The 12387-nt window shown below is 34.1% G+C and overlaps 1 protein-coding gene across 1 annotated transcript in view; it reads right to left on the bottom strand.

Annotated features, from left to right (window-relative positions):
- SGCZ (sarcoglycan zeta) overlaps positions 1-12387 on the bottom strand; it is a 1089907-nt gene that overhangs the window by 190638 nt on the left and 886882 nt on the right. Inside the window, exon 3 of the mRNA XM_034647674.1 lies at positions 6564-6665. Within this exon, the coding sequence (XP_034503565.1) occupies positions 6564-6665 (102 nt within the window). The remainder of the gene's footprint in view (positions 1-6563; positions 6666-12387) is intronic.

Here is a 12387-nt window from a genome sequence, read left to right as displayed (position 1 = left end):
TTTTATATAAGCACAAAGGCCAATGAGAAAAGTGAATGGAAAAGCCATTCCTATATGCAATAAGAACCATAATGCGATTGACAACAAATTTGTCATGCTTATATGACAAAGATATGAAGAAATGCTCCTAAGCAATGCAAAGCAAGTTCTAAAAAAAAAAACCAAAAACCTAAAGAGAAGCCATGTTCCTAAATAGGATAACTCAAAACTATAAAGATGTCAATTTCCCACAAATTAAATTAACCATAATTAAGTTCTCAACAGGAATTTTTATGAAACTTGACAGCTGATTATTAAGTTCATTTGGAAGAGAAAATGCACAATAGGCAAAAACTTTTGAAAAAAGAGTAATAAAAAAGAACTTGCTCTCACAGTTATAAAAAAAAAATTTCCTAAAGTTTGGTTTTAGTCTAAGTATGTCAACAGAACAGAGACCAGAAACAAATCCATGTACATTTAAGAATGCAGTATATGAGAAAATCATATTTCAAATCAGTGATAAGACAAATGGACTATTCAAATTATAGTATTAGGGACCAATGGCCATGAAAGAAAGAAAGAAAAAAGAAAAGAAAAGATAAGAAAAGAAAAGAAAAGAAAAGAGAAAAGAAAGGGAAAGGAAAGGAAAGAAGGAAAGGAAAGGAAAGGAAAGGAAAGGAAAGGAAAGGAAAGGAAAGAAGGAAAGGAAAGGAAAGGAAAGGAAAGGAAAGGAAAGGAAAGGAAAGGAAAGGAAAGGAAAGGAAAGGAAATGGTGGGGGGGGGGAGGAAGGGTATTACCTAATACTATACATCCAGATAGAAAAATTTTCAAAAACTTCTCTCCTCCACTACTTAAAAAATTAAGCCATGATTCTTTCTTTTTAAAAATATTTTATTTACCCATTTGAGAGAGACAGAGCAAGAGAAAGAGCATGAGTGGGGGGGAGGGGCAAAGGGAGAGGGAGAAGTAGACTCCCCACTGAGCATGGAGCCTGATGCAGGGGCTCCATCCCAGAATCCTGAGATCATGACCTGAACTGAAGACAGATGCTTAACTGACTGAGCCACCCAGGTACCCCACAAATTTTTCTTTTAAAATTTTTTCTTGGAACAGCCAACAATTTGTTGATTTAAGCTTATGGTATAAAACTTGAAAAGTGAAAGCCAAGAAAAAAAGAGATATTTCATAGTACATTATAACATGTATCCCTACCCTACTTTCATCCATATTACCAGAAGAAAAGAAGGAGTGTTAACATATTTCAGAGAAGTCTAACCTAAATAAACTTATGTGGATAGAGGAAAAGAGGGTGGTAAAGTGGATGGTACTAAAAAAGTCTACCAAAAATTTATATACCACTGGAAGAATTCTTCAGAGGCAGAAAGGGCCTCTAAGACCCACAGAATTAAAACAGTCCACATCTGGTTGGCATGTCATTTAATAGTACCCCAGGCAGGGAAATCAGTCCCCATCTTCCCTCCCCTTCCCAACAACCATCTTGCTGGTGAAGCAAAGTAACTAGACAATAATTCTCCTACCTCAAATTGTGACTCACTGGAGACCATTCAAACTAGGTCAGGCAAGTGCTTTAAGTTTTAGAATGATGAATTTTTAAGTTTAATAAAACCATAGATAATAAAATAACCCAATAAAAATAATAAAATAACCTAATATGATTTACAAGGAGACTATGGGTGTATGGAAAATTCCAATAATCAGAATAACACTCTTATACAAAAAATAAAAGAAGTAGAGCAAGGGCAAAATTCATATGAAGAAAAATAAAGACATGGAGGAAAGACCGCAGATAATGACAGTTACTTGCATTCAGAGGAACAATAAAGAGTTTAAAAATAATTAGAGAAATTATGGTAGCTGTGGATGACAAAGATGATCCAACACAAGAATTACTGCTTTCTCTGAAGTGAAGCCCTGGACAAATGAAAGTGAAAGCTATTGAGTGATATAACAGACAACATTTCCCAAAAATGAAATGGCAAAATTGTATCAGGCATCTAGGCAGAAAGTTCATGTCATCAGCAGGAGAAACATACCAGGCTGCCCATACACCTTTTATGACAATATTCAGTGGTGGAATTTAAAAGAACAATTAGTTAGCAGGAGAAGAAGGGATGAACCATTAATAATATTCCCAGAAAAGAATAAAGACAACAGTGAGACACCTTCAGCATGAACTGTTTCAAGGATTAACAAACAAAACTAATTAACAATGAAATACAAGTAAAGAGGAAATGATTGGAATAATGAACTCAGTCATGAAGAAGCCATAATAAAAGGAGCTGATGGTTAGTACTGCAGCCATCTATCTGTAGAATTAAGACCAAAGCACCAACGCAATTAAAGTTGCAGAACAGAATGTAAATATTATTAACTCTGACAAAGTTAAGATAATATAATTATCAAAAAAACTGAAAATGAAGAGGGGTAAGGACAAATTGGAGAGGAGCTAATCACCTCAGATTGCACTGCAGGGAGTTAATGAACACTGTCTGAAATTAAAACATGGAGCTAATGCATCCAGCTTCTTAATGATATTCATAGTCTTTTATTCTTAACCATAAAGACAAGTTTTTTTTAAAAAAAACATTCTTGTGATAAAGATAATATTTAAGCTCAGCAATGCTGTCCCATTTATTTCAGATTTTTCATTTATTAAAGAAAGCATGTATAACATATTAATTAAAAATAGCATGTACATGTCTCCCTCCATACTTACCCTTTTATTTGTGCAGGTGTGTAATTATCTAATTGGGATGATGTTTATCAGATGTTAATAGTTTCTTTCTGAATGTAAAAAATTTTGGGGGTGATTTGTGTTTTTAACTTGAGTAAAGACATTATAGTAAAATAATATGCACTTAGTTAAACACTTAAATGTAAAATGATAATGATAACAATGATGATAATAAAATGATCACACAAGCTTGCAGATATCTCTTCGTATGCGTTGGTTTGAGTGGAGGAGATTTGCCAAGGTACTAAAAGATACAGGGTCAAGAGATGGGTATGTTGTGAAAGCAGGGAAGAAGTTTGCTATGTTTGTCTGGCCCCATGGCTTTATGTCTGAACTCTGTAAAGAATAATTGAACACACAAGGCCAAAAACTAGTTGTGACGAAGAACTGAGCATCCCAGCTCATGTGAAATGACTACACATTCCGGGGAGAGCATGGTCTTACTCCCAGCTCTGTTAATACAGACGTCCCAAGAGCATTGCTGTGGAGTTACAGCAACTGGAATTATCTGGTAGCAGTTCCCCTGCATAATTATTAGTCCATCATGAAGGATGCTGGGAAAGGGGTCAACAGTGAGGTATCACCTTAATTAAGAACACTTGAACAGAAAAAAATTAACAAGAGAGCTGCTCAGTTAATATCAGATGAGGCTGGGTAACACAAAAAGTTCTAGAGAACTGCACAATGCAAATTTTTCGGGCAAGAAGCAGTGAAATGTAGGTAATTTAACCATCTTAGTTCTCTGGACTCATAAAACCTTGGGTGGGGGAAGTCTGGTGATTACATGTCCTAATTTCCTGACAGTTCAAATATTTTGTCCTCATGTTACATCATGTGCATTGAAGATTGATTCAAAATCCTATTATTATTGTTACCACGTACGTAAGGTAGCCCCAAACCCCACATCCTTCATACTTTTCCCATCTGAAGAAAACTATATATTTAACTTCACTGATGTTCAGTAAATACTTACTCCCTGAAAATAATGTTGCTAATTCTGAAAGATACACTTAATTCTTCAGATATTTCAAACATAGAATATGATGTTTTCCCATATACTGACAATAATGGACCACTTTAAAAAGGTTGATTTTTTAAAAGCATGGAGAAGAGAGTAAACTGTGATGAATAATGATAAACTTCAAATATCTATAGATGTCTCTTGGTGGGAGCAGAGGACCAGTTAGCTTAGAGTAGAAACAGCCCATGGTTTACTAGGTTAGGAGACTAGATGTGTGTGTGTCTGTGGGCAACTGCATGTTTTTATGAATAGAGATGGGTCTGTCTAGTCTTATGGGATTAAATTCCTACACAACCAGGAAGTTACTTTAAATAAGAAAATTCTTTATTTCAGAGTGGAATACTAACTAAATATAAAGAAAGCTACCCACTGGCATTAACTCTGGAAAACACACACACACGCATACATACACAAATCAAAATTGCAGGAAAAAAATTCACACAAATTAAATCTGTTGTACACAGTAGTAGTATTTTTCTCATCTTAATTGAATCTTTGTAAGTATCTTTTGAATTGAGTAGATTTCCTTAACTTAGAACTACAGGAACTTTAACATTTTATCATAAAAATATTTGAATACATGAAAATGTGTGTAAATACTGAAATGTATAATGGGGTTTTAAAAAAATCTCATTGCTACTAGTATTACTGAAATTTTGGCATTCTTTATTAATCTAAGAATTAAGTGTCTTGATAAGTTTCTACAAAACTCACTTTATTACTATGAAAACAAGCTCAGGGAAACTGAGGCTGGCTTCTTAAAACAGTGAATAGGCTTTATGGCAGAGAATGAACAACTGCATACATTCATGGACAAGAGAATCCTAACCCAGGAACTCCTTATAAAAGACATATTTTTCTCTTTATTTATGTTCATAGTGTGTGTGTAGAGAAATTTTCAAAGAGGAAACAAGTCTCTATTTTTTTGCGTTGTCACACCTAGCCTTCTATCTGACTGTTGAGAGCACATGGTCTCACCTGCTCTCACTGTGCCAGGCTTTGCAGTCACCGAGAGGCAAACGATTAAGAGAGATGTGAGGACAAGCAACAGATCTGGGATGTGAAAGGAGCATAGAGGTTTCAATCAACACAGTGGGTTTTAGAAATGCTTACAAACTTGAGGCTGTGAACTTCCCCAGGGATAAAGGTTAGGGAGCCTGACTGCTACCAGCTCACGTTTTGAAGCTAACACATTAGTGGACTCTTTCTTATTTGGTCCACTGATGGCATAAACATATATCCCAGTTTTCCAGAAGAATCCTTGTTTAGAGCTGTTCTTACACTCTCAAAAATGTTCTGGCTGGGAAGATAAACTCTATGACCTGCCTGCTGGCGAAGGGCTTACCAACTCTTCTCTAAGTTGGATTCCCAGGCAGCCACTCCAAATTGATCTAAATGGTTTGGAGATAAATCTTTGCTGTCCCTGGACTTATCAGTGGAATGCATTTTCAAAGAAGTTCCTGCCTATGATTGTTCTCACCTTCCTGTGTTAAGTAATTTCTTGATTTCCACGCATAAATTTTCATTTCTTCAAATACTAAACCATTTAATAGTGCCAACCACAAGAAGAAACCAGTAAATTAGTGAGTGGTAGTGGCATCCAATCAGAGGGAAGGCACTAACTTGGGTATGCATGTTAGTTTTTTAGTTTTCATAAAAAGAAAATAAAAGAAAAATACAATCTTTTTATTTTAAATTTAATCAGTTTTTATAGTAAAGTCAGGTGTTCATACGTGTGTCTATTGTATTATTTATTCATCTGCCCAACACCCAGCAAGTAATCCCTCAATGTAAAATTCTAGTACCTAGAGCAGCAATCAATATAATGTATTTGTGAAGCTTTGCAGGTTCATATAGAACAAAATAAAATTTAAAGGTAATATAATTAACCTAATTAGAAGTTTTATAAAAATAATCCCCTGTTTTGTTTTCACAGCTTTGAAGCAAATTATTAAACTATGGCTTACTGTGAAACCCATTCGCTAACATATTATATTGGTAATATTTAAAAATTATTCTAGTCTAAAATAGACTTTCATATTTATGAAGTAAGGTTAATAATCTTTACATATTTTATATAACAAGCTTCCCATTTTTTCTGATTTACTAAATTTCCACACATACACACATATGCCCAATAGATTTGAAAGATTCTAGTTTTATTTTCATGTACCCAAGAATACTTGCTACTTTCTGAAAAGCAACACACTGAAGCCAAAATGCACAATGGCTAAGCTATAACCTGATTTTTAGCATGCTGCTAAGTGATAAAATACCCACAAGACACGCATACACACACCCACACATCTGAAAGGATAAATATTCTTACTTTTTTAAAATAATGTTCATCCAGAAATAAGTGTAATTTCTATAGTAAGACTCTTCCTCATCTTTTTTAGAAAATGCGTGTTCATTTGAGCTAAAAAGATTTATAATATATTAAAATAAAATCATTTATTCAAGTCAATGTTTCCTGCAAAAATTATTCAAGATGCATCAAATGCCCCTTTTGAAATTGTTATAACTATGTATTTTTACTTCTATTGAAAAATAGAGGGGCAAATTTATAGACTAACCAAAGCAACACTGCAATTTAATTCAAAATGGTTCTCTAATTCATCAGTTTAAAACTAACCTTCTCCACTGTTTTTTTAATTGTTTCACTGTTTTGATTTCTTCAAGTCAATCTTTAGCTTAAGGAAACTAAATACATACTGAAGAGATAAGGGGGTTCTAGCCTCCTAGTTCAAGCTAAAACATAACCTCTAAATTATCTTTTACAGTAAGCCAAAGCCAGTGCCACATACCTTTCGGGAATGAATTTCTTTCACATACAATGGAAGTAGAAACTCAGATATACCTTCAAGTCGGATTCCCTTCTTGGTGACTCTCAGATTTCCCATACCATCCTACAAGCAATGAAATATAGTTCACTTTTAGGTTAATTAGAGAATGAATAACTGGCCATAATTTTCTTAGGGCTAAATTGAGAAAACAGTACGCTCAAATCAGTGATGATTTAAGGAAGATGAGAGATCGAATCTACTTAATGAACGACTGCAGCAGTTTGCATGCATATAGAGGGCTCTATTTAAAATGAATGGGAAAAGAGGTATATTAAGGACCTGGTATCTTTTCTTAGCTCTCAGAGATTAGGATTTATCTATGAAAAAAATCCTGTACTTTTTTTCATGCATAACCAGTTTAACTATTTTGGGGGTGTAATGATACTTGCTATCTGACCATTGGAAACAAACTTGCTTGCAGAAAGTTCTAACAATATTTTTACATGACAGAATACACATATTTCTACCATACATTTATACACATATTTCCACAGTAGTCAAATAGTCACATTTGTACAATGATTTCAACAAGTGCTTAATAATTGGCTAGTATAAGTAAGCTTAGTGTTCCTGTATTCAAACCATGAGTAAAGCTTATACCCTCTCCTTTAGAAAGCAACACCCTATAAGGGGGATAAAACAAGTACATAAATAACATTTATGAGATAGAATAAAATAAATTTAAAAAGTAAGAATGGAGTGCTAATAGGAATTAAAGATTTCAAATTTGATAAGAGAGTGAACAATTTCTCATGGAAGAGATTAACTATGAGAAAGGCCTTAAGAATATGGAGTTTCAACAGGAGATGTCCATAGAGGGAGAAACAGAATGAACATTCTGTAACAATAAGAAATAACACACCATCTAATCTTGCTAACATATGGACTATTATTGTGAGAAAAAACAACTGGGAGTATGTTTTGAAGCTAGTGAAAGGAAAACCATGAATGCAAAGGTAAGGAATTTGTACTTACATCAAAAGAAGAAGAAACATAAAAAGTTCTTGAAGAGCTCAATGGCTTTAAACGATCAGAATTAAGCTTTAAGATTAATCTGGTAGGAGCACTATGTGGGGCTGACAGAATATCAGTAAGAAGGCACAACTTGGTAATAAGTGTAAGGAGTGTGGTGGAAGAACAGCCTATGAGACCAGGTGACTAACTTTATCTGGAGATACTGAAAACAAGGACATTTATGACTGATCCCAGGTTTTGTGACTATGACCTAATAAGGAAATGCAGTGATTTTTAAATTGGAATAATGAAGTTTGTACACTCAATGGCAAAATGAGTTTAGCTGTGGACTTCCTAACTTTGAGGTATCATTGAAAATCCAGATATTGATCCATCAACTAGCACACCTGTACAAAAGAGGACTGGAGAGTGACAATTCATGCTTGAATCTACTACGATGGATGAGCAAGTCCTCCACAGAAAGATGTCTATAAAACCACAGAGAAACTTTCAGATAATGACCAGGTCTATGGATTGGAAAGAAGCATTTCATAAATTCCGGGAGACTATGGTGAGTGTAAGAAGAAAACCAATAAATTATGAAGGCCCCAGCCTCTACCACCCGGCCTGCATCTCTCTCCCTAAAAGAAAGCCAATAAAGTAGCATAACAATGAATAGAACTTTCATTAAGAATTAAAGGATTTTTTTTTAATCACACAAGGAAAATGACTACCAAGAGATATTTTGACATGGTGAGGTCTCAATCCTGTAGTGGAAGGGCAGAGTAATGAATTCTGGTTGAATTAAACTTGGGATGGGTGAAGGGATTCATTTCTTGAGACTCAAACTTAGAGCTAACACTGGAAATGTCTAATAGGGAATTCACTAAACTGTTTTTAAAAAATTTAAAAAGAATTTTTAAAGGCATCACTGAAGATTTATTCTGATGAGAAAATAGGTCTACTTTTGTTGGGATGATATACCCCAGTTTCTCTGAGACAGAGCTGGTTTGTCCCACTTTTATAATATCCTCTTTCACTTTCGAAAGTGAAAAGTGTTTCTGATTTAGACATCAATTACATAGTCACCCATTTGCTGGCTCTGATTAGTATCATTTGGCAACATCATACCTATCTAGGAACAGAAACTGGCAGAATTAACAGGGAGAAACTCAAAACTGAGGATTTGCTAAGCAGGAATGGCAGAAGGTCATAAGTATGTGGCATGCCAAAGTAGCAAAAAATGATGCTCCTCAAATGGCTGTCTCATTGGGTAGAGACAAGTAAAGCCAGAGCAACAATGTTGCATAGCAAAAATAGCACAGGGTTAAGGAATGACAACTGATGATCAATTAATGATCAAATTCAGTAGCAGTTAAGAAATATGAGAAATGTTAACACAGATTTGTCATCAGAAAATAAAACTTCAGATTTTGAGATCTGAAGGCAAAAAAATTTTCAGACATCATGAGGTCTGAAGAACACCTGAGCAGTGGGCAGAAACAGAGCGGAGGCCAAAGTCTCTATAATTCAGAAAGAATATACAAGGTGACACATGGCTTTAAAATATTATTTTGTCCCTGAGAAATTTTCTTGACTAAATTTCACACAGTGACTGTCCATATACATTCTCAGATGCCTGCCGGAAGGAAGTGTACTGAAATGTTCCCCGAGAAGTTGCTATGGAATCATCTAATGCAACTGGTTAGTGTAACTTAGAACAACAGAAATCAATTCTATGATAAACATAATTCCCAGTTCAACATTAATGTTAAAAAATGTTTTCATTAAGGGGCGCCTGGGTGGCACAGCAGTTGGGCCTCTGCCTTCGGCTCAGGGCGTGGTTCCGGTGTTGTGGGATCGAGCCCCACATCAGGCTCCTCCGCTGTGAGCCTGCTTCTTCCTCTCCCACTCCCCCTGCTGTGTTCCCTCTCTCGCTGGCTGTCTCTATCTCTGTCAAATGAATAAATAAAATCTTTTAATAAAAAAAAAATGTTTTCATTAAGATGGTTAGAAATAAAAGAACTGGACATCCAAATATAACTGTGATATTACTTTACTATTTACATATCTAATTTTGGAAAGTTTTGAATCTTAAACTCAATGCTTTCCCTTTATATTTTCTATATAATGTATGATTGGGGCATATAAATCTGTTTCATTTAGATTAGATGAATAGATTTCCCCTGTATAAATGTAGGAATATTAGAGTAGTATTGTGTTTGGAATCTGACCTCTCTCTGCGATATCCATTTATCTCTCCTTTTATTTCTATTTTGAATTAAAAAATGAATATTCAAGTTCTTACATGTTATCTACATGTACTTATAAAATACATAGAAGTGCATAATATATTCAGTATAATCAACCTGATCTTCAGATGCATGTACCAAGTCCATTAGTAATTTATGAGATGGTGAAATAATCTGGTTTCTCTTCTGTGGGAGCATTAGAAAGCCATTTTATTCTTACTGTCACTACACTTTCCTGATTCACTATATTATTGGTCCCTTCCACATTTAAAAGGGAGAAAATAACTTCTGGATTTGCCCTTAAGGATGACATTGCCAAAACACCAGAAAGTAAAGAATTTAATGTACCCATGGCTCAGGCCTCAAACATGGCTCTGGCATCTTCGTCCTATGTAGGCTTGAACTTCACTAATTTCTTTGTTTTTAAATTTAATTTAAATAATTTTATTGCTTAAATTTATCACCAGTAAAAGCAGTAAAAACACAACTTAAGGTATTTATTGCAAGGACTGCAGGAGGAAATAGGGAGCTTACAATAATACCTAACTTAAGTTGAAGTACTCAATAGTTTTAACCATTAATATTTTATTAAAAATAACTTAAATTTTTGTCTCCTAACAGTATTATATAATTCATATTGTCTATTTTCATAGAGATTATCTTTGAACTTCAGTAGACTCCTCATCAAGCTTTATCATCATCATAGTTATGATGCAGTTATTCATCATCTCGTAATCTCACAATCACTTACCTACTCTTGACAGACAGTGTAGTGTCATTTGAGAAGGGAATATGGAGCTAGACAGCTTGGATTTGAAACTTCTACTCTATATACCCAAACTGATATATTTGTATTTTCTCATAAAATGTATCATATTCTGATGACAGTTTTAGTTAACTGTGTATACATTTTTATCTCTTAAAAATAAGTGATCTTATTTATGTATGTACTTACTCCTTCTTCTAGCATAGTCTTTCCAACAGTGGTTTTATGTGGTATGTATATACTGAATGTTTGAGTAATTGATCAGTAGAATTTAGATCTTTACTTGATAAAAAATAAAACAAAAATCCTTATAAAATCATATCATCACCAAAATTCATAAAATTTATCTATAGAAATTGCAAACAATCTTTATTATAATTTTCATGCACTTGATATTTTGGACAAGGTGGAAGATACTTTGTTAAGAAATATTCTTTTTGGAATTTACTATGAGAATAAGACATTAAAATAAATAATAGATATAAATGTAAACAAAGAATATTGATAGCCATGTCATTTTAATTTAAAATACACACTCATGGGCGCCTGGATGGCTTAGGTGATTAAATGTCTGCCTTTGGCTCGGTTCATGATCCTGGGGTCCTGGGATCATGTCCCACATCAGGCCCTCCACTAGGCGGGGAGCCTGCTTCTCTCTCTGCCTCTGCCTGCCCCTCCCCCTTTCTGTCTCTTTCTGTCTCTCTCTCTTTCTGTCAAATAAATAAATAAAATTTAAAAAAAATCCACACTCATAACTTTGAAGTGATCTTACCCTATTGCACTCTGTCCCCACACAAGGTTCTTTATGACACTTAGCTATCTGGTATTAGCAGAGCTGTTTAGATGGTGGCTAAAATCAGAATCTCAATTATGCCTTAACAGGCAAATGTGACTTTCGAAGTAATGAACATGTTGACATGGAATTGAAAATTTTTTAAAAATTGAGGCTATTATTAAATAATATATAAAATCTGGTGCTTCATTAATTTTTTTGAGAGGGCAGAGGGACAAAGAGAATTTATTTTTTGGGGGGGGAGGCAGATGGAGAGCGAGAGACAGAATCTTAAGCAGGCTCTCTGAGCCTGACACAGGGCTTGATCCCACAACCCTGAGATCATGACCTGAGCTGAAATCAAGAGTCATTCAACCAACTGAGCCACCCAGACACCCCAAGTGCTTGATTAAATATTTAAAATTTTACAAAGAAAGTTGAAAGAATCTAGTAGCCAGAAGATAATTAAATATAGATTTTAAATATTTTTTCTGGCTAAAACCAAAGATAAATTTCTTCCAAATTACTAGCATTATTTAAAAAGAAAATGATTAGAAAGGGAGATAAATATGTGTATTTTTATGGCTTTGATTATCTAATGATATTCATTCTATACTTCAATTTGTATGCAGAAATGACCTTAAAGAGGCTAGTTAGAGACAAATTGAAGCCTAGTATGATAAATTATTTGTGAGACCTTGGGGATTAAATATTTTTAATAACGTAAAGAACAATACAAGGAGATGGAAGTATTAGCTTGTTCAAAAACAGTTACAAACCATTTTTAAATGTGTTTTTGTTAATTATTCTCTCCTCTATGCTAAATGAATTAAAAAAATTGTTTAATTCCCAACTCCTAATTAAAGAAAAATTCTCTTTAAAATATCTAAGGATTTTCTTTTTTTTTCTTTTTTGTACCTGTTTTAAGATGATGTTATTTATAATGAGCTGTTTTTCCCCAAGCACAAGAGAAAGAACAAACAAAATGTAAGCTGACAGCCTGCTTTATATGTACGTTTTTACTGTATTGTTCATTATAAG

This window comes from Ailuropoda melanoleuca, chromosome 18 (assembly GCF_002007445.2).
Source record: "Ailuropoda melanoleuca isolate Jingjing chromosome 18, ASM200744v2, whole genome shotgun sequence".
NCBI lineage: Eukaryota > Metazoa > Chordata > Mammalia > Carnivora > Ursidae > Ailuropoda > Ailuropoda melanoleuca.
This window is presented reverse-complemented; position numbering and strand designations above follow the sequence as displayed.